Below are 23,794 nucleotides of genomic sequence, written 5' to 3' on the forward strand. Positions count from 1 at the left end.
TGACATTTGATATGCTAATAAACATAAACAAAACAGATTTCAGATCTGGATTGAATGCGTTCCATCATCTTAATTCAAATTAAATATTTCAATAGCTGCAAGGGTGGTTTACCCGGCAGTCTGGTACTAAACCTTCATCTCCATCTCTAGCTGTTTTCCCTATAATTCTTGAGAACCAGTAAACTGTGCAATTGCCTTAGCTGCTCTGGAACACACAAACTATGTGTAAGATTTTCCAACCAGGCTGAGCAGAAAGGGGGAAGGGGGTGATGCCAGTAAACCCAAGAGTAAACTTTTGTTTCTTGACAGTTACTATTAGGTTTGCGGGAGCTCCAGAAGTGGGACTGATGATTCTGAGCTAGAAAGTTACTGAATGATTCAGCCAAACAGAATCACCCTATATCTAAAATGCATAAGCAGAGAGTATCTTTAATGAAAATCACAGGTCAACATAATCATATTATACTGTATGTACAGCTACTTGTTCTTTAAGCAAATCTTGACTTTTTCCTTAAAAGTTGAGCTTGTTTCCGGCCCTCTTCCACCACCCATCGCCTTAAAGCACCAATAGGGAGGCTCAGGGGGGCAACTTTGTTAATAAAGTTGTTATTGCTTTACATCCTCTAATTCTGAGACTGGGAGTGAAGCAGCTCTTTTTTCATGACTTAACTTCATCTTTCTTCGAAACTTTTTTTCAGCAAATGTGACTGCATCATGTACACTATAAAATACATGCAAGCCATCATTGCTTTTGGAGCTACCAAAAAAATCTCCATTGTGGAGTAAACGCCGAACTGATGGATTACAGTTGGCAAGAAATACCCGCACACCAATCTCTTCATAATCATTGTAAACCTCTTTCAGCACACTGAAACCCACTGAGTCTATAAACTGCATGGCACCACAATCAATTATTAGCGAGTGCATAGTGATTGATGGAGTGGCAGTATCATGGGACCTCTGGGATTTACAAAGTGTTTTTATTGCATTTAGCTTTGAGAAAAACTTAAACTTGCTTTCTCCTTGTGGAACCTCTTTTTTGGCTTTTCTTTGTAATGCCAACACAAATGATGGGTTAACCCCAGTTTTGTTAAATAGGGCTGATTTGAAATAATCCTTATTCGCATAGTACAGACAGCTATCAAACTTATAAATTTTAATATTAGGTACATTGTCAAGCTCTTTATATTTGAACTGATCTTCATAAATTTCTGTGCCACTGACATGACCTAGAAGAGTAGCCCTCGGCCTTTGGGTACGAAATATCACACAGAGCATCGAGAAACAAACGCCCACCAGTAAACCGATCTCTGTTGAGATTAATGCAGAAGCCAGCATACTGACCCACCAGACCGTTGTGTCTATCCTGTTAACCCGCCACATCTGAGGTGTATCTTTAAATTTCATAACAGCACCTTTAAGGCTAACAATTGTAATAACGCCTAAAATGCAGATTTGTAGGGCATAAAAAAGGGGGGCAATAGCAAGCAATACTAGTAACAACACTATAGCGGAAACAATTCCATTTAGCTGTGTGCTGGCACCTGTGGATTCCTTAAGCATGGTTTTGGCAAGAGCAGCACAGCTTGCAAAAGAATAGAAGAAAGATGGTATCAGATTACACATGCCAATAGCTATCATCTCCTGATTGGTGCTGACTGTGTACCCGTGTTTTTTGGCAAATATTTCAGCAAGGGAAACAGTCATGGCAAAACCTATGATTGCAATTGGGATTGCATCTGTTGCAATACGTGGAATCAGACTCCATTCTGGTGCTCTAGGGGGTTTAAATCCAGTAGGAATTATTCCACAGATTGATGATGCATATTTGTCATTGAAATTAAAGTAATAGGAAACCAAAGTAGCCACAATGATAACAAAAAATTCTATTGGAATTGGGACTTTCATCTTAGTCTTGTATAAATCATTAATGGTTTTCACTGGTACCAAGACAGCAATTGCTACAATGCTGGTCAGTAAATCACAAATATTTGTATGCTGCAAGTTCTGAAATATGTCAATCCAGGTGCGTATGAAAGATCCGACACCATCACGACGAGGAATCTTCAAACCTACTAGATACTTCATTTGTGATGTTATTATGGTAAGGGACGATCCAGTGACAAAGCCACTTAGCAAGGGCTCAGATAGGTACACAGATATAAAACCCAAGTGGAATAGTCCCATTAGGATCTGCAAAACAGGAAAATGTTGGTAGGCTTTTTAATAAACACACATTTGTATTTAAACTTTAAACATTTTCCTAAATGATTTGTACAGTCATGACTTAAGCTTACCCCCACACTTTCCTCTCCCCCTCTCAAGCACATCCCTGCATTCATTTGTATCTTCTATCTTTTTTTGTAGCAAGAAAACCCCTTTATCACCAGGCTTGCGAAATTCTTGCAGGCGAAGGTGTTGGATGGTCAGTTCCTAATGATGTAAGCATGTCACGCCTCCCTCCAGAACTATATCTCCCAAGATCTCTTTTCCTTAACACAGTAAGTAGACAGTCAAGGCAGAAACAAAGATTTTCTGGGAAAAAATATTAAATGAAGGTGGAGAGGGGCAGAGAGGTTTGAGGAAAATGTTGAATTCTGTAGTCCAGGCAGAGTCAGCATTGCCAACCAATAGCAGGAAGTTAGGAGCTCAATGAATTTGTGTCGGGATCACCATGTATAATTTGTTCTTGCAGCAATTTAAATGGATAATGCTTAGTGAAATATACGTGAATTGCAGCAATGTTCTGTATATGTTTATTTTTATGTTTTTCAGACTTTAAAGTGAATATAAAGACTTATTTTTGTGTGAGTGTAAATATTAGCTTGTTGTAAAAATGTTCACATTTTACTAATCTAACACGCCAGGATAAGAATCATTAATTTTTAGAAATATATTCTTTTACAAATTCTTTTCGGACATAAGGGATTTATTTATACTGCATGGAGAAAGGGCCCTGGCTACCTCACCTGATCTAAAAACAATCCAAACAATGATGGCAATGGTTTAGAGCAGTGGTCCTCAACCCTGGACCTCAGGGCCCACTAACAGGCCAGGTTTGCAAGATAACTGAAATACATCCCAGGTGATATAATTTGCTGCTCAGTGATTGCAGTACTCTAGTCTGCATCTCCCCAAGGTAATAATTAAAATCTAGCCTGTTAGTGGGCCCTGAGGACCGGGGTTGAGGACCACTGGTTTAGGGAATAGAGGGGCAGAAATAGATGGAAGCGTTTTTTTCATTGTTTCAACTTATAAATGTCAGCAAAAAATTGAATTCCTTTAGAAAACTTTGAATTTTATGGAAGCCTCTGTGATGGCTGTTGCTATGATTTGATTCAAAACTGCATGCTTATTCCTTGGCAGTGAAGTGGCCGATCAGCATCAGTCCAAGTGGGGTGACTCCTTTGAACCTAGATTGCAGCTTTAACCTTTTTTATTTCCAAGGATGTAAGGCTTACATGAGAAGATGATGGCTTCCAGCTGGCCAGCTCAGTAAGCGGTATATGCTTTGCATTCTCTTCTGCTTTAAGATCATTGCTGCTTCAGTGACTATGAACTTATAACAGAAATGTCCCCTAGACTCTTTTGATTAAATTAATAGCTGTGATTGCAGCCACTCATTAAAAATGTATTACGTGTTTACAATCTCTTTCCTTTGTAAATGAAAAAAAAAGCACTCTGTACTGAGCATTTCCTTAAAGCAGTGCGGGGCTGCGGAGGAAAAGGATATTGAGAACTCTCTGCCCTCAATCTCCCTCTCTATCTCATAACTTAAATATCTGGGGACTGTTTGTTGTTGTTTAGTCGTTTAGTCGTTTCTGACTCTTCGTGATCTCATGTATCCAGCATACCCTGATTCATTGATCTTACATTCCAGGTTCCTATGCAGTATTCTTTACAGCACAGGACTTTCCTTTTACTCCTACTATCCACAGCTGAGAGTCCTTGCGGCTTTGGCCCAGCCATTTCAATACTTCTGGAGCTACTTGAAATTGCCCCCCTGCTCTTCCCCAGTAGCACATTGGACACCTCCGGCCTGGGGGACTCATCTTCCGTTGTCATATCTGTTAGCCTTTTGTTTCTGTTCATGAGGTTTTCTTGGCAAGGATACTGGAGTGGGTTGCCATTTCCTTCTCCAGTGGATCACGTCTTGTCAGAATTCTCTGCTATGACCTGTCAGTGATGGCTGAGCCTACATGGCATAGCTCATAGCTCAACTGAATTATGCAAGCCCCTTCATCATGGCAAGGCAGTGATCTATTAAAGGGACTGTTTAGATCCCTGATATTTCTGAAAAGCCCCCAGACAGTACTTAAAAAAAAGCATATAAAATATAATACAAACACCCTCACAGATTGTGGTTAACGCATGTACCAACACACTAAGGGACTATTCATACCAGCAGGCACACACATATTATGCATGCTGGTGTGTGGCGCAAACATGCGATACAGTGCAAAGAAACGTAGAAAATTGACAGCAGAAAAATACTTAGTAGGCCATCAAGTCTGCCTTTTTTTGTGTGTGTGTGTTTTTTTTTTTTCTGTTTTTTGTTTTTCATTACTTTATTGTCTGAGTTCATCTATGTTTGTCCCAAGCACGTTTGAAGCCATTTAGTCCCGGTTCACACTGGGGCAACTTGTCAGGCGACTTAGCCACCTGAGAAGTCACGCTCCATTCAGTGCAATGAAACCGTTCTAATCAGAGCAACTCAAGTCGCTCCAACTTAGAAAAGGGTTCCTGCACTACTTTGGGGGCAACTTGCATTGACTTCTATTAGAGAAGTCATATGCAGGCCCTGCTGAAGTCGTGCTGCACGGGGCGGCTTCAGAGTGACTTTGAAGCCGCCCCAGTGTGAACCCAGGCTTACAGTTGACTGTCAGTGCATTGATACAACACCTCACAGTGCTTGATTTTGGTTTTTTTTTTCAAATTTTATTTATTCAACAACTGTATACTGTATGTGCATTAGCGCTTTCCTCTGCATTGCATCATGCTGTGTTAAAATAAAGTGAATGCCCAAATCATTTTATCATAAATCACACCAACACAATGCACACAGGGCACTGCGAATTGGGTGTGATCCCAATGCATAGGTGTAAGCCTAACCTCCAGATTTTTGATGTAAGTTGTTTATTTTCAGTTTTGCTTACCTTCTATTTTTACTGTTTCGCATAAAGGCACATTTTAAGTGCCGGTTCACACTGATGCGGCTGCGGCGATCGCATGTAATATCGGAGCGCACCGCTCCTTCATTACATGCGATCGGCTGTGCGGTGCGAGTTTAGCCATACACTTTGTATGGCTAAATTCGCACCGCACCCGCAGCAAAGACGCACAGGACCCTTTTTTGCAGCCGCATCAGGATCGGATCGCACAGCGGTTCACACTTGTGCGATCCGATCCTGTGCGAACTGCAAGATCACACTGCGATATGCGATCAAACTGGGGGTGTCGTTAAGATTACATTGACACCCAAGCGTATCGCATATGGCAGTGTGAACTGCCGGGGGTGCGTTTGCGATGCGGGAACAGGCTGTGAATTCGCAGCCTTCCCGCATCGCACAAGTGTGATCCGGGGCTAAAATTTACAAAGATTTGTTAATCATTATCTTGATACAGTTGTTTACTTTACATTTGGGAGGGAGTTTGTGGGTTATGTTGTATTTGTGTGTGTGAAAAGGATTTTAGTGTATTTAAAAAAAATCAATATGACTAAACTGCAACTATCACTGGAACTACAAAAGCAATAGCACCATATTTTTATTATACAGTATCGGTCCTGCACTTTCAGAAAATGTATGGTTAGGAGAGTCTTTTACAAACTCAGAAAGCTTTTACTGAAAAATTCTAAAGAAAAAAATTGGAAAAAATGACCTGGACACCTGAGGTTAAAAGTGGTGGGCAAAGCTTGGCTGTGAAAAGTATAAAAGTCAGAAAATAGCAGCATCCAGCAGAAAGGTGGTATGCCTAAAGTGTTACTAAACCCAGGACCTTGCATTCACTGGTCTCCCACAGTACACGGAACATGGACATTAAATTAATTTAGTAAATATAAACTGCTGAATACCTTTTTCTCATTAGCAGTATACAGCAGTGTTGTGACATTAATCAATGTCTGGCTAAAGTTTGTAGGAGGAGTTCTCATTCTACTCTGACTGTCCTATAAGGCTTCAGGACCCCTGACCCTCTGTCTGGATAGTGTTGATTGGCCCTGTGCTGATCACATGCACCCTCCCAAGAAAAAAAAAAAAACCTCTCTACCAATAAACAACAAACTGAGCATTAGCAGAGTGCCCCCAAAGTTCGGTTCTATCAGGAGATGGTTTGGGAAATGTGGAAGAAGGGGAGGATCAGAGAAGACAGGATCAAACAGCCTTTTTATATAATGTGCTGGAATAACTGCATAGGTTCCACAGTGAGTATAATACACATGGCTTACTGCATAAACAGACTGATTTTACTGTTGTGGGTTTAGCAACACTTTAATTATAGGTCCTTTTTAATACTTTACATAATCGAAATGCAACATAACATTACCTGGTAAATTCCAGCCATAAATGTTAAAGATGTGGCCACCATAATGGCATAGCAGCCTCTCCCACATACAGTTCCATCAGTCATTGTTAAGTTGAATCTGGTATCTTCTTCTGTAAAACCTGCAGCTTTTAACTGCTTGTTCACAGCCTCTCCTACCATAAGACACAACACCCCAAATGTTCCAACACAATTATGGCGAGAGGATGCCATGAAGAAGTAAATTATGCAGCAGAAGAAGTTGGTGTAAAGGCCATAGATAGGATCTTGGCTTGCTAAGAGTGAATAAGCTATTGCCTGAGGAATAGTCACAATGCCAACTATGATTCCAGACATAATGTCTCCAAGCAGATATTCTCTAACCTTGTACCGAGGGAGCCATGTTAGTACTGGGAATAGTTCAAAACAAAACTTGCCAAAGTTTCTTGGACTACTTTTACAACATTCTTTGGTTGTCTCACAAATTACATCTTTTAGTTTGAATGGTGGCTTGATTTGTTCTTCAAGTTCCACAGAAATGTAGGGTAGAGAAGGTGAGTGCTCTCTCCCGTCTGAGAACTCATTCTTCAGAATCCACACACTGCTGAATAAACTGGAAGAAATTAAAATTGTGAAACAAGTTAAAAAATATGGAAGCATGTTGGTGGTCAGTAACTTAAAGCACATATAAACATTAACTGGATGATACTTAGCTTTGTAAAGTAATATGCATTATAAACAACAGAATTATTTTTTGATTTAAAAAATACAGTTTTTATTTTATTTTACTCCCATTGCCCATCTCAGTGCTCTTCCAGCCATGTCTTGCTTACATGCACTCACTTCAGTATCAGCTGCACATAATTGCCCAGGACTGGCTTCCTTATAGGGACAACAGTACACCATGCCCATGCAATGTGTGGTGGCATGGTCACCTGTAGTTTCCACCAGGGCTTTTTTTTTCAGGGGGGACGTGGGGGAATGCAGTTTTGGCACTTTCAGCACTGAATAGATGTAATAGCAAGGGGTGCTGGGGTGTGCTGGGGGGTCTATTGTTGCTGGAGAGGTCTATTGTTGCTGGTGGAGGATATTTTGTTTATGGGAGGGGTCTTATATTCCTGGGGGGTCAGTTGATGCTGGGAGGGATCTACTGTTGAGAGAGAAGTCTATTGTTACTGGCTGCTGGAGGGTCTATTGATTCTGGCTGCTGGGAGATATGTTGTTGCTGCTGGGGGTCTATTGTTGCTGGGATGGATTTTTGTTGTGGGGGGGCAATGTTGTGTGAGGGAACTATTGTTTCTGGGGGGTCTATTTTGCTGCTTTTAATAAATTCCAAAAAAAAGTACTTAGCACCACAGAATGATATTTGGTTCTGTATTCTCTAAAAGGGGCAGTACTGGGAGGTAGGTAGTGGGTGGAACCAAGGGACAGTGCTCGGAGGTGGATAGGGGGGGCAGAGGCAAGGGGTAATTAGAGGAGGGGAGTTACTGCACCTATTTTCTAAAAAAAAAATCCCTGGTTTCCACCAAAGGACATGTAAAAGTAACAAACACAGTAGTACAACAGGAAAACAGTTGTCACCCTCATAACAGGAATGGTTAAATAAAGTCCTTCATGTCAGGATTAGTGTTGAGCGAACACGGACTGTATTATTCGTGTTAGTACCGAATAATTGGATTTTTGTTAACCGAACACGGACCCGAAAACTTTACTGTATGTTCGGGTTTAAAATCCGTGTTCTGTCATTTTATTTCCGAGTTTGTATGTAATGGCGCGCTTTTAATGGCGGGCTTTCAACAGCCAATCAACAAGCGTTTAACTGGTGTGCCTTAAGCCATCCCAGCCATGCCTACTAATGTATTAGTAGCTGTGATTGGCCATCTGAAGCATGTGACCATGTCTTTATAAGTTCGAGAGCCCCAGCGCGCTGCGCCATTCTGCTGTAGTTTAGGGACAGAGCACACATCATACGTGCTGGCTGCTGATTAGGGACAGACAGTGAAAAATTGTATTGTGTCCAAAAAGAATGCAGGGACAGGTCGGAGTGCTGCAGGCAGGGCGAGTTATTAGGGCATTTTAGGGTGAGGCTGAAGAATAGGCAGGGTCAGTGTTCTACATCGATTTTGCTGTGTGGGGGGTTGGTTGTGCAGTCCCAGTGAACGATCTTATCGATCATTGTAGGGCGAGGCTGGAGAATAGGCAGGGTCAGTGTTCTACATCGATTTTGCTGTGTGGGGGGTTGGTTGTGCAGTGCCAGTGCAGTGAACGATCTTATCGATCATTTTAGGGTGAGGCTGGAGAATAGGCAGGGTCAGTGTTCAACATCGATTTTGCTGTGTGTGGGGTGGTGCAGTGAACACAATCTTTTTGCCTGCTGAGGAGAAGGGAGAAAAAAATCTATTTTTATCAGTGAGTTGTGTGCAGCGTTTTTGCTTCAGTGCTGCTGACTGTGATAAGACACTGCTGTGTTCACATGTGCTATTATTGAGTGATGATTTTCAATTTTATACACTTTTTTCTATTCCACTATTCAATATACACCCTTTTGGGTTAAAAAAAATTAAATTGTGTCATAGTCTGTACTAATCTATTTAAAAATTTCAAACTTAAAGGGGAATTTTCTTTTTTATTTCCCTTCATAGCCTGCAGCAGAGCTGAATGACATAAGACACTGCTGTGTTCACATGTGCTATTGAAAAATCACCAATTTTATATCATATTTTCTATTCCGCTATTCAATCTACACCCTTTGGGGTAAAAATAATTAAATTGCGGGATAGTCTGTATCGGTACGTGTGAGATACACCTTTCCAATTTTTGGGGCGCATCTTATACCGCCAAGGATTGCAGGGTGTTTCAGTTTGCCTCCTGCCTGTTCCAAACTCCTCCTACTCCTCATCCTGCCTTTGGGGTACAAAAAATAGTAATCAGGGCCTAGTCTGGGTCTGTATGTGTGAGATAGATACACCTTTTGATATCATATTTTCTATTCCGCTATTCAATCTACACCCTTGGGGTAAAAAGAATTAAATTGCGGCATAGTCTTTATCGGTACGTGTGAGATACACCTTTCCAATTTTTGGGGCGCATCTTATACTGCCGAGGATTGCAGGGTGCTTCAGTTTGCCTCCTGCCTGTTCCGAACTCCTCCTACTCCTCATCCTGCCTTTGGGGTACAAAAAATAGTAATCAGGGCCTAGTCTGGGTTTGTACGTGTGAGATAGCTACACCTTTTGATATCATATTTTCTATACCGCTATTCAATCGACACCCTTGGGGTAAAAATAATTAAATTGCGGGATAGTCTGTATCGGTACGTGTGAGATACACCTTTCCAATTTTTGGGGCGCATCTTATACCGCCGAGGATTGCAGGGTGCTTCAGTTTGCCTTCTGCATGTTCCGAACTTCTCCTACTCCTCATCCTGCCTTTGGGGTACAAAAAATAGTAATCAGGGCCTAGTCTGGGTTTGTACGTGTGAGATAGATACACCTTTTGATATCATATTTTCTATTCCGCTATTCAATCTACACCCTTGGGGTAAAAATAATTAAATTGCGGGATAGTCTGTATCAGTACATGTGAGATACACCTTTCCAATTTTTGGGGCTCATCTTATACCGCCAAGGATTGCAGGGTGCTTCAGTTTGCCTCCTGTTCCGATCTCCTCCTACTCCACTTCCTCATCCTCATCCTGCCTTTAGGGTACAAAAAATTTTAATCGGGGCCTAGTCTGTGTTTGTACGTGTGAGATACACCGTTTTATCAAATTTTTCCTATTCCGCTATTCAATATACACCCTTTTGGAGTGTAAAAAATTAAATTACGGCATAGTCTGTATCGGTACGTGTGAGATACACCTTTTAAATTTGTTTGGCACATCTCCTTCCACCGCCAAGGATTGCAGGGCGCTTCAGTTTGCCTCCTGTTCCGAACTCCTCCTACTCCTCTTCCTCATCCTTCCTTTAGGGTACAAAAAATTGTAATCGGGGCCTAGTCTGTGTTTGTACGTGTGAGATACACCGTTTTATATCCTTTTTTCTATTCTGCTATTCAATATACACCCTTTTGGGATGAACAAAATTTAATTTGCGTCATACTTTGCATATTTGACTGTGAGATACACCCGTTGTATTTGTATACTGTTTTTCTATTCCGCTGTTTAATAAACACCCTTTTGGGGTAAAAAAATTAAATTGCGGCATAGTTTGCATATTTGACTGTGAGATATACCCGTGCGATACTGTTGTTGTTTTGTTCCGCTATTCAATAAACACCTTTCTAGGGCAAGATCATAAATTACAGAAATATGAGGAGACCGTCAAATAGGGGCCGTGGCCTGGGTCGTGGTGCTGCTGGTAGAGCTCCTGTTGCAAGGAGAGGACGTGGTCGATCTGTGCCAGCTACACGCACAAGTGAAACACCTTCCTCAAGTGTGAGTAGGCGGCAGAACCTGCAGCAGTATTTGGTAGGGCATCATGCGCCTCTAGAAGTGATGAGGCCAGAAGAAGTACAGGCGATAGTAGATTGGGTTGCTGACAGTGCCTCCAGTTCCTTCACATTGTCTCCCACCCAGTCTACTGCAGAAAGGTCAGAGTTGGCACCTGCAGCCGATGTCCAACCGTCTTTCACCTCACCCCCTTGCAAATCAGGCAAGCAGTCTGAGCCCCAAGTCATGCAGCAGTCTCTTCTTCTTTTTGATGACTCTGTCAGCAGGGTTTCCCAGGGCCATCCACCTAGCCCTGCCCCAGAAGTGGAAGAGATTGAGTGCAGCGATGCCCAACCACTTATTTCTCAAGATGAGTACATGGAAGGACCATTGCAGCACGTCTCCGATGATGACGAAACGCAGGTGCCAACTGCTGCGGCACTCAGAATTGTGGAGACCGACAAGGAGGGCAGGGGTGAAGACTGGGTGGAAGATGATGTGGAGGACGATGAGGTCCTCGACCCCACATGGAATGAAGGTCATGCAGGTGACCTGAGTAGTTTGGAGGAAGAGGCGGTGGTGGCACAGAGCCACCAGCACAGCAGAAGAGAGAGCAGGGTGCAGAAGAGGAGCGGCCGTGCCCTAGACACTACGCCTGCTACTGCCCAACGCAGCAAGGGACCGAGCGCACCAAAGCCAGCTCAAAGGAGTTCTCTAGCGTGGAAGTTCTTCAGAAAATGTGCTGATGACAGGACACGAGTGGTTTGCACCCTGTGCAATCAGAGCCTGAAGCGAGGCATAAACCTTCTCAACCTGAGCACAACCTGCATGATCAGGCATCTAAGTGCAAAGCACGAGCTGCAGTGGAGTAGACACCTTCAAAACCTAGAAAGGTCTCTGGCTCCTCCTGCTTCCTCTTCTGCTGCAGTCTCGGCCTCTCCATCCACCTCTGTAGTGATACCGGCACCTGCCACCCCACAAACAGACGATCTGTCAGCAACACCACCACCTGGGTCACCAACCATCTCCACAATGTCCCATGGAAGCGTTCAGCTTTCCATCTCCCAAACACTTCAGAGGAAGAGGAAGTACCCCCCTATCCACCCGCGATCCCTGGCCCTGAATGCCAGCATTTCAAAATTCTTGGCCTTTGAAATGCTGTCATTCCGTCTGGTGGAGACGCACAGTTTTAAAAGCTTTATGTCGGTGGCTGTCCCACAGTACGTCGTGCCCAGCCGCCACTACTTTTCCAGGCAAGCCATCCCTTCCCTGCACAACCAAGTGGGGGAAAAAATCAGGTGTGCACTGCGCAACGCCATCTGTGCCAAGGTCCACCTAACTACCGATACGTGGACCAGTAAGCACGATCAGGGGCGTTAGATCTCCCTAACGGCACGCTGGGTAAATGCAGTGGCGGATGGGCCTGAGGCGGATAGCAATTTGGCGCATGTCCTTCCACCACCGAGGATTGCAGGGCGCTTCAGTTTGCCTCCTGTTCCTAACTCCTCCTACTCCGCTTCCTCATCCTCTACCGCCTCCTCATCCGGTCAGCGTAACACCTTCACCACCAACTTCAGCACAGCCAGGGGTAAACGACAGCAGGCAGTTTTAAAACTTGCCTGTTTGGGGGAAAAACCACACACCGCGCAGGAGTTGTGGCGGAGCATGGAACAGCAGACAAATAAGTGGTTGCTGCCAGCGAGCCTCAAGCCCGGCCTGGTGGTGTGCGATAATGGGCGAAATCTCATAGCAGCTCTGGGCCTAGCCGGTTTGACGCACATCCCTTGCCTGGCGCATGTGCTGAATTTGGTGGTGCAGAGGTTCCTTAAAAATTACCCCGATATGTCAGAGCTGCTGCAGAAAGTGCGGGCCGTCTGTGCGCACTTTCGGCGTTCTCACCCTGCTGCTGCTCGCCTGTCAGCGCTGCAGCGTAACTTCGGCCTTCCCGCTCACCGCCTCATATGTGACGTGCCCACAAGGTGGAACTCCACCTTGCACATGCTGGAAAGACTGTGCGAGCAGCAGCAGGCCATAGTGGAGTTTCAGCTGCAGCACGCACGCGTGAGTCGCTCTGCGGAACAGCACCACTTCACCACCAATAACTGGGCCTCCATGCGAGACCTGTGTGCCTTGTTGCGCTGTTTTGAGTACTCCACCAACATGGCCAGTGCCGATGATGCTGTTGTCAGCTTAACTATCCCACTTCTATGCCTCCTTCAAAAAACGATTCGGGCAATGATGGAAGAGGATGTGGCACAGGATGAGGAGGAGGAGGATGAAGAGGTAACATTTCCAAGGCTTTCAGGGCAGTCATTCGCAAGTGGCTCCGAGGGTGGGTTCCTGCACCCACAAACGCCAGGGACACAATTGTCCAGCAGGGGCACAGTTCTGGAGGATGAGGAGGATGAGGAGATGGAGGAGGAGATGGAACCATGTTCACAGCAGGGTGGCACCCAGGCCAGCTCATGGCCATCACTGGTGAGTGGCTGGGGGTATACAGAGGACACAGACGATACACCTCCCACAGAGGACAGCCTTTCGTTGCCTCTGGGCAGCCTGGCACACATGAGCGATTACATGCTGCAGTGTCTCCACAACGACCGCCGAGTTGCCCACATTCTAACTAGTGCTGATTACTGGGTGGCCACGCTGCTGGATCCCCGTTACAAGGACAACGTACCGTCCTTAATTCACTCACTGGAGCGCGATCGCAAGATGCGCGAGTACAAGCGCACGCTGGCATTCCCACCTGACAGCGGGGCCACAGTGGAAGCACAAGGCCAAGGCGGAGGAGGAGGAGGAGGAAGAGGTCGCCAACGCAACCAGGGCACCGCCAGCACCTCAGAAGGCAGGGTTAGCATGGCCGAAATGTGAAAAAGCTTTGTCAGCACGCCACAACAAACAGCAGCACCAGCAGCTCATATGGAACGTCTTAGCAGGAGGCAGCATTTCACCAACATGGTGGAGCAGTATGTGTGCACACGCCTACATGTAGTGAATGACGGGTCTGCCCCCTTCAACTTCTGGGTCTCCAAATTGGGCACATGGCCTGAGCTTGCCCTTTACGCCTTGGAGGTGCTGGTGTGCCCTGCAGCCAGTGTATTATCTGAACGTGTATTTAGCACGGCTGGGGGCGTTATCACAGACAAGCGCAGCCGACTGTCCAGAGACAATGTGGACAAGCTCACGTTCATTAAAATGAACCAGGCATGGATCCCACAGGACTTTTCCGTACCTTGTGCAGAATAGAGATGGATACCGACCTTACCCAGCCATTGTTCTATTTTTAATCTTTCTCACTCTTTTGGGGTGTACCCTCATTTAAAATGACTGAAAAAAAGCAGTGTTGGCTACCTCGTCCTCCTCCACCGCCGCTTCCACCTACACCGCCCATAGGTGTGCGCAGCCTATTGCATTAGGGTGTGCACCCCAAAGTTTAAATACACATGCATGTGTTTGCCTACATGTATATGGCCCCGGTACATTACTCTCCCTGCTGGCAAAGTGAAATAGAAGTGTGTAGCACTTCTCTTATGGCAGAGCAGGTCCGAGGGAGATCTTTCCCATCTCCTCACTGGCAAACAGAGTGATAATGCTAATGTGCCCTAGGTGATTAGGGTGTGCCCAGGCACACCCGGCACACCCTGTGCGCAAGCCTATGACACCGCCACATCCACCACCACCTCAACCTCCCTCCTACTCCATATGGGCCTCGTCGTTCACAGATGAAGAACATTGTTTTATTTTTCTGGGGTTTTTTTTGTTGTTTTAAGTTATTTCCCTATCCACATTTGTTTGCAGAGCACTTGCCATGCTCTTAACTACGTTTTGCTGTCATTTGCAGCACTCTAGCCCTTTCCATTGGTGTTCTAGAGCCATTTTAGTGTCTGAAAGTTCAGGTCCCCATTGACTTCAATGGGGTTCGGTGTCCGGGTAAAGTTCGGAAAAAGTCCGGGACACGGACCCGGACTTTTTTGTCAAGTTCGGCCGAACTCGCCGAACACGGGCATCCAGGTGTCCGCTCAACTCTAGTCAGGATCAACAGTTATTGTTTTATTAAAGCATGATTACAGAGATTTAAAAAAACATTAAAAAAATTACATTTGAATGCTACAGTGAATATGACATTTTAGAGACTGCATTCAGATCTACTTTAAAGAGTGATTCCCAGAAATATGTGAAAGCAATTAGTCATTTTTATCCATCAAAGACTGCAAATGTGCTTAAGTCAGAAAGTTCATTAATTTTACTTTAGCAAACTGATACGGTAGGTATGAAAGCAACCAGAGTGTACTTTGATTTTTGCAGTAAGGGATGGATTTCTCAATAGGCCATATAGACCATGACCTAGGGCACCATGGCCATCAGGAGCAGCACAAAGCCTCCCAGGACACATTACTTACATTTATGCTGACTACTGCTACTCTAAGTCTTAACCCTCCACTTCTTTCTGCACCCTTGTATATACATGTCCAACTCAACCTCCTGATGGCCCATCTTCAGCTATTCCTGCTTCCACAATTACCTATGCTTGTTCTGTGGAGGGATCTTGTTTGAGCAACAGTGTTGTGTCATTTCAGGCATGTTTCAGGCACCAGTAATGTATTTCATCCCTTCTGGGGCTTAATCATAAGGATAATCCTATGATAATAGGCATATTGAACTCTCTACATGTCATTGATGTGTGGCCCAATTCTTTAGATTCATGTATGAAATTATTATGTTTTTCTGGGGCTCTGGAGCTTATTCCAGGAAAAGCAAAGATGGGCTCTCTAGTCACCACTCCAGGCTGGATTTTTTTTGGCAGGATGGAAAATCCACAAGCAGGTTTAAAGAACAGGTAGAGTGAGTGTCCCTGGCTGGTTGACGAATCTCCATTGTGTTCTATGTGTTGTTATACATACCCCTACATAGGCAGAGCCTTATTTGGTTTACTCCTAGTGGCTGAAAAAAAGTAGGCTGAAAAGGCCCTGAATTTGACACTCGTAAATCCACTGGTGTGTCTATGCCTCCTGATGCTAAACTGCTAAAATAGATACACACAGTATATAGCTACTATACGAGTATAGCTTAAAAACTTGGTTCACCTGCACTGTTATTGAAGAGTCACCTTTTAACCATATTAACGCTACAAAATGTTTGATTCCTGTCTCTTCTTAACCACTTCTGGCCACGAAGGATTTGCCCCCTTAATGACCAGGCCACTTTTTTCAACTTGGCACTGGGTGACTTTAACTGACAATTGTGCGGTTATGCAATGCTGTACCCAAACTAAATTTACGTCCTTTTTTTCCCACAAACAGAGCTTTCTTTTGGGGGTGTTTGATAACCTCTGTGCTTTTTATTTTTTGTGATATTAATAAAAAAAGAGCAATAATTTTGAGAAAAAATGACATTTTCTACTTTGTCTTTTAAAAAATATCCAATATACTCAATTTTTGTCATATATTTTGGCCAAAATGTATTTAGCTACATGTCTTTGACAAAAAAAATCTCAACAAGCGTATTTTCATTGGTTTGCGCAAAAGTTATAGCGTCTACAAACTATGGTGTAAATACTGGAATTTATGCCGCTTTTACTTTCTGACTGCCTATCTCATTTCTTGAAGTGCTAAAATGACAGGGCAGTACACAAATATAAGACCCCTCCCATCAAATTACCACTTTTTGGAAAGTAGACATCCTAAGGAATGGCCTGAGAAGCATGTTAAGCCCATTGAATATTTAATTTTCGGTTTCGGAGGCCCTGAAATGTCAAGATAGCACAACCCCCCCCCCAAAATGACCCCATTTTGGTAAGTAGACACCCCAAGCTATTTGCTAAGAGGCATGTTGAGTCCATGGAATGTTTTATATTTTGCCACAATTTTTGGGAAAATTACATTTCTATTTATTTTTTAATACAAAGTTGTCACTAAAAGGTAAATTGCTCACACATGACATGGGTATATGTGGAATGACACCCCAAAATACATTCTGCTGCTTCTTCTGAGTACAGAGATACCGCATGTGTGAGACTTTTAGGGAGCCTAGCTGTGTACGGGACCCCGAAAACCAATCACCACCTTCAGAATTTCAAAGGGCGTAAATTGCTCATTGCACTTCCTCACTACCTATCACGGTTTCGGAGGCCCCGAAATTTCGATAGATAGCGAAATTAGATAGCAAAAAACTCCCCCAAATGACCCCATTTTGCAAATTAGACACTCCAAGCTATTTGCTGAGAGGCATGGTGAGTTAATGGAATATTTTATATTTTGCCACAAGTTTCGGGAAAATTTTTATTTTATTTATTTTATACAAAGTTGTCACTAAATGATATTTTGCTCACACATGCAATGGGTATACAGTATGTGAAATGACACCCCAAAATACATTCTGCTGCTTCTCCTAAGTATGGGGCTACCCCATGTGTGAGACTTTTTGGCAGTCTAGCCGCGTACAGGACCCCGAAAACCAATCACCGCCTTCATGCTTTCCAAGGGTGTAAATTGTTGATTTCACTCCTCACTACCTATCACAGTTTCAGAGGCCATGAAATGCCAAGAAAGCACAAACCCTCCCCAAATTACCCATTTTCGGAAAGTAAACACCCTAAGCTATTTGCAGAGAGGCATGTTGAGTGTTTTGCAGATCTCACTTTTTGTCACAAAGTTTTGAATTTGGAAAAAAGAGAAAAAAAATGAATTTTCCTTTATTTCCTTCATTTTCCAAAATAAATGAGAGCTGCAAAATAATCACCATGCATCTTACTTAGCAAATACCCTGGGGTGTCTACTTTTCGAAAAGGGGTAATTTGGGGGGGGGAGGGGTTGTGCTATCTTGGCTTTTCATGGCCTCCAAAACTGTGATAGATAGTGAAGAGTGAAATCAACAATTTACACGCTTAGAAAGCCTGAAGGTGGTGATTGGTTTTCGGGTCCTGTATGCGGCTAGACTGCCAAAAAGTCTCACACATGGGGTATCCCTGTACTCAGGAGAAGCAGCAGAATGTATTTTGGAGTGTAATTTCACATATATCAATGGCATGTGTGAGCAATATATCATTTAGTGACTCCTTTGTGTAAAAAAAAAAAAATAATAATAATAATTTTCCCAAAACTTGTGGCAAAATATAAATATTCCATGGACTCACCATGCCTCTCAGCAAATAGTTTGGAGTGTCTACTTTGCAAAATGGGGTCATTTGGGGGGGGGGGGGGGGTTGTGCTATCTTGAAATTTCAGGGCCTCCAAAACTGTGACAGGTAGTGAGGAAGTAAAATAAGCTATTTACGCCATTAGAAAACCTGAAGGCGCTGATTGGATTTCGGGGGTCCCGTACGCAGTTAGGCCCCCAAAAGTCTCACACATGTGGTATCCCTGTACTCAGGAGAAGCACCAGAATGTATTTTTGGGTGTCATTTCACATATACCCATGGCATGCGTGAGCAATGTATCATTTAGTGACAACTTTGTGTAAAAAAAAAACAAAAAAAAGAAAAAAACAAATTGTAATTTTCCCGAAACTTAGGGCAAAATATAAACTACTCCATGGACTCAACATGCCTCTCAGCAAATAGATTTGGGTGTCAACTTTCCAAAAAGGGGTCATTTGTGGGTTGTTTGAGCTGTCCTGGCATTTTATGCTCAATTTTAGCCACACATCACCCACTCTTCTAACCACTTGAAGACCAAGCCTTTTCTGTGACTTTTTGTCTACTTAAAAAATTATTTTTTTTTTACTAGAAAATTATTTTGAACTCCCAAACATTATATATTTTTTTAAGGCAGAGACCCTACAGAACAAAACTATGGATGTTGCAATTTTTTTTGTCAACAGTATTTGTGCAAAGATTTTCCAAAAGCAATTTTTGCGAAAAAACACATTACATTGGTACCTGAAAAGTAAAAAATGGTTACCAATGAAAAACAGCAACAATAAAGTACAGTAAAAGTAGAAAGAGTAGAAGTAGAAGAGCAGAGTAAGAACAGAAAATTAACTCAAATTACAACTATTTTTGGCTTTTTTATTTTATTTTTTTTTTTTATTTTTTTGTAACTTTTTTTACTTTTTTTTTCACTTTTTTTTTTTTTTTTTTTTTAACTGAAAAACTTTCCAGCTTAGGGTCTCTCAAAATGACGATAGCCATTGAACATCTTTCGAGACCCTGTGTAAGTGTGCCCTAGACTGTGCCGTGCTGTACCCTATGCTAATACGCACTAGTGTGTGGTAGCGTTCAAAACATTCCCCGATGCAGAGACCAGGTTGGCCAGGACAGGTGGGACAATAAGTACGGGTGTCATGCCTAAATCCACGCTTCCTACAGACAAGACATCTTCTTTGGGGGTATGTTTGTTTAGAGGTACTCAGGATGGCATATGGAAAATGCCTCTCATGCAGCCGGCTTACTGCATCTGGTAGGGGAAGTTAGGCCAGAGCACCTCCTGGATACAGGTAGGCACTGATGATCTCTCCCTGGAATTGTAGGAAGGATCCAGTTCATCCTGACGCTTTGTATAGCACAAAAGCGTTCAGTAAAGCCTATTGAAATAAATAAACAGACAATAAACATATACTTTTTTGTACCAGCGCCTGGCTTTATGGGCAATTAAGTACGGCGACAAAAGCTGGTCGTTCAGGTCCACCCCTCACATATTAAGGTTGTAGTCATGGACACAGAGGGGCTTCTCCAAAACACCAGTTGCCGTAGGAATTTGGACCGTCGTGTCTGCGTGAAGGGAGGACAGAACGAAAACATTCCATGTATCCCTCCACTTCACTGCAAGCAATTTGTCTGTTTTCAAGCAGGCTCTCACCCCCCGACTAAGTCGGGTATCTATAAGCCATTGGGGGAAACCCCACTGATTAGGTCGCACGGTACCACATGTGTGAATTTGAAATTTAAGAAGGTGACTAAAAAGTGGCACGCTTAAATAAAAATTGTCCACGTACAAATGGTACCCCTTTCCGAAAAAGGGTGACACGATGTCCCACACAATCTTGCCGCTGCTCCCTATGTAGTCTGGGCAGTTGGGGGGCTCCACAGTTCTTTCTTTACCCTCGTAAAAATTAAAACTAACTGTATAGCCTGTGGCCCGGTCACAGAGCTTATACAGATTGACCCCATATCTGGCACGCTTGCTGGGGGTAAACTGCATGAAAGCAAGGCGGCCCGAAAACTTAATCAGGGACTCATCAATGCAGACAACTTGTTGGGGGGGTAAACAAGGCTGCAAACCGCTGATTGAAGTGGTTTATGAGGGGCAGAATTTTGTGGAGCTGGTCATGTCCAGGGTCTCCCCGAGGACGACAGAGTTCATTGTCGCTGAAGTGCATGAACCGCAGAATTTGCTCGTATCTCACCCTCGCCATGCAAGCAGAGAAACGCGCATATGGAGGATTGGGTTAGTGGACCAATATGACCGCAATTCACTCCTTTTAGTTAAGCCCATGTTGAGGGCTAGGCCCAGAAAAGTTTTAAACTCGGAAACCGTTATAGGTTTCAAGCCAAATTCTCTAGCAAGGGACAAATTTGGATGCGCAGCGATGGTCCACAATAGATCTGTAAAGGTCTTCCGTAAAAATTAAGGGAAGTAAAATTGGCTGTTTCCACCTGAACCCAAAGCACCCCCCCCCCCACTGAATGGTTTAGTTATCTAAAACTCCGACACTGGATTTCAGCTCTCTGCTGTAACTCTTCTTTCCCATTCCAGACAACGCTCTTTGAAAGTATCTGCCTTAACTCACCTGGAACTTGGGGCACTATCTCTTCTATTTATTCCTATTTGAACACGGAGGGCTCATCTCGCTCCCACCTGTACGTCTCCAAATGGGAGCGAGACTTGGCAGTCTCTATAGTTTTAGAGGATTGGAGTAAGGCCTGGTCATCTTTCGCCAAATGTTCTTTTAATACGGTCACTATGGAGGCGGCCTATAAGGTTCTCCTGGTACAGGGTTCCGGCCCACATAGCTCATTCATACCCATCGTGCAGCAATAGATGGTTCAGGGGATGTAGCCAATGGGGAGACGAGATACACATTTGTTGGTCTTGCCCACGATTAGTGGGTTTCTGGTCTAGGGTCTATGGCCTCTTTTCAACCCTTTTTCATATACCATTCCACAAAGAAGCCCGGCATGCACTTCTGCACTGCCCCCTCCAAGGCCTCTTCTCATACCAACAAAAGCTGGTCACCTACCTCTTCATTGCCGCAAAACACGCTATTGCTAGAGCTTGGCGGAAACCCTCAGTTGGTTTTGCAGAGGTGAAGAGTATTTTGACTACCCTCATGTTGCATGAGAAGATGACCAGTGTACTTCATGACTCCCATGCTAAGTTCCTCAAAGTGTGGAACCTATGGTGGTCTTATGCTCTCCCCACCCTGCCCCTGACCAGCTTGGGTATTCCAGGCCGTTCAAATATACCACCCAACCTGCAGGCCCTGTGCTCTTTTCTTGTCTAAGCCTACAACTCCTCCTTTTTCATTCCTGTCTTGACTGTTTCTCTATCTTTCGCTTTTTCTCTTCTCACTCAACTCTTCACCACCCTGTCCCTCTATATTCCATCCTCCACCAACTCCCCCTCCCCTAATTTCTTTTCTCTGTTTTTGTTCTTTTTTGATTGTTAGTCTAACAATGCTTTGGACCTCCGAGTAAATGATTCATTCCCACTTCTGGCACTTATGCCGGATGCTTCTACTATTCGCTTTTACACTTTGAAAAAGTGTTTTGTTTGTATTTACGTGAAGTGTGATGTTTCATTCCCCTGCGCAGGGCCATTTTGCCGTTATTTTCTTCAGGCTTGTATTTTGGCATTGTTTTACTCTACTGTACAAGAAGTCACATCTCTTCCAGCATGGTGGTCTCCCGGGGAAAATCCTGCTTGCTTGTGGCCATGGCAGATGTAATTACTGCACCTGCAGACTGAGAGACCCAGATATGTAGCTGCTTCACATGAAGTGTCAGTTTTCAGATTACAAACAGAGGTCAAACATTACCCAATGCAGTGCCATCCCACATGCTGTTTGAAACTTCTGACACCAGAATGTGAAGATTTAAGCTACAATAGACTCTACAGGCCAACAAGTGATGCCACAAAACCACATGATCAAAGCACATCTTATGCAGGTGAAAAACAGAAGGTGCAGGTAGGAAGGTTTATAATGGCTTTCCCCGTACAGAAATACATCACTGCTGAATGGTTTGCCATGGTGGAGGATTCACCTCTACTAAAGCAAGAGGTGATGTATTTAGGGAGATCAGCCTGTTACATCTAGATCAGTGGTATAAGTTAGCAGAACATTCTCCTTATTCTGTCTGGACAACTTAAATTCTCGAAAGGGTATCTGTACAAATAGACTGCTTAACGAAAAGGCATTATACTGTGCCAAATAGATATTCCCCAAGACTACATTGACCCAATCATATTGTTTTTATGGGTTCATTGGAGCTTTTTACAATACAAAAGGGTGCATTGGCCAGGAAATGAACAATAGACACATTATTATAACCTGATGCCCCAGTAGACCAAAATCAAAGAGCAAGAATATTTATATATTTTGAGTGATAGCAAGAGAAATAAAAAACCTACCTGGCAAGAATTGGCAGTCAAAGTAGCTAAAGCGCAGAGGACACTGTGATGTGTGTTATCTGAGCCTGCTACATTTCAATTAGAAAATGTTTTTGGGGTAGATAGCTATTAGCCAGTGGCTGACATGGCGTGGAAGTTTAGTGTATTGTGGAATATAGTGAAAGGTTAACCCCTTACTAAAAAAAATGGTAACAAATGATTGCATATATTGTTGGTAGTGAATTTTTATAGTTTTGAAACTGCAATGGGGTGATTAGAAGATTTCCCCTTAGACCTAGTGTGGCAATCCAGGGAAAATGCATCCCTTGGGGGTGCAAGATGTCATGATCATCACCTCTGTGGCAGCCTGCATCTCTTTGATTTGGGGAGGGGGGGGGGAGATATGTGCTAGGGGATGCTTTGGAAGAGCAGAGTGCTTGTGCTAGCAGGGTGGTCGAGAGGTTACATATGTGCTGGGGGAGGTGTTCTGGGAAGGGAGAGGGCTAGTGCTAGGAAACCTCATGCAGCAACCTGCCATGGGTGCATGACTATCTGACTGGGAACCGCCTTCTCCCAAACATATAGGCCAAACTTTGCTGTGTTTTTTATTTTTTCTAAATTACAGCAAGTTTTATTGGGGTTGATTTACGAAAACTGGAGAGTGCAAATTCTGGTGCTGCTGTGCATGGTAGCCAATCAGCTTCTAACTTCTAACTGCTTGTTTAATTAGGCTTTGATGATAAAACCTGGAAGCTGATTGGTTTCTGTGCAGAGCTGCACCAGATTTTGTACTCTCAAGCTTTAGTAAATCAACCCCACTGACACCAGATCAGGTGAAACAGACATTCTCTTCCCTGCTAGGTCTAACTCCACCCCTGACACCTGACAGGGAAAGAGAATGTCTGTTTGACACGATCTGGAGTCAGTAAAACCTATGCAGATGTGTTGGGACTATTGACCTTCCCTGCTTTGCATTTTTTATTTTGAAGTCTCTCCAGAGTTCAAGAACCTGAATCAGAACCCCACACTGAAAAGGGCAGATATTTCCATTAATGAATCCTGTAGGATTCTGCTTGCTAACTGCAAACTGTGTAGATAATAAAATGATTAATAAACAACTAATAGTCAGTGAGAAAAAATGGGTGAAATGAGGTGGACATAGTTCAAGTGTGTTTCTCACTGACCATTGAAAGCTGGTATTGACCAGTATTGACCAAAGTTTTTTAAGTGACAATACATAACAAATAATATACTGTAAGGTGTAAGTTTAAATATAAACTTCTGTAAAGGCAAGAGT

General features: G+C 43.5%; 1 protein-coding gene across 1 annotated transcript in view; it reads right to left on the bottom strand.

Annotated features, from left to right (window-relative positions):
• Window positions 1–596: 596 nt before the first annotated feature.
• The window catches only part of LOC309552642 (sulfate transporter-like), a gene marked incomplete at its 5' end in the record, with an annotated part of 66,205 nt that continues 43,007 nt past the window's right edge, over window positions 597–23,794 (bottom strand). Inside the window, 3 exons of the mRNA XM_082253580.1 lie at window positions 597–2,193; window positions 6,544–7,132; window positions 23,457–23,584. Coding sequence (XP_082109706.1) covers window positions 607–2,193; window positions 6,544–7,132; window positions 23,457–23,584 — 2,304 coding nt within the window. The 3' untranslated portion in view covers window positions 597–606. The remainder of the gene's footprint in view (window positions 2,194–6,543; window positions 7,133–23,456; window positions 23,585–23,794) is intronic.

The sequence above is a fragment of the Pelophylax lessonae genome (assembly GCF_965119305.1).
Source record: "Pelophylax lessonae genome assembly, chromosome: 4".
NCBI classification, from domain to species: domain Eukaryota; kingdom Metazoa; phylum Chordata; class Amphibia; order Anura; family Ranidae; genus Pelophylax; species Pelophylax lessonae.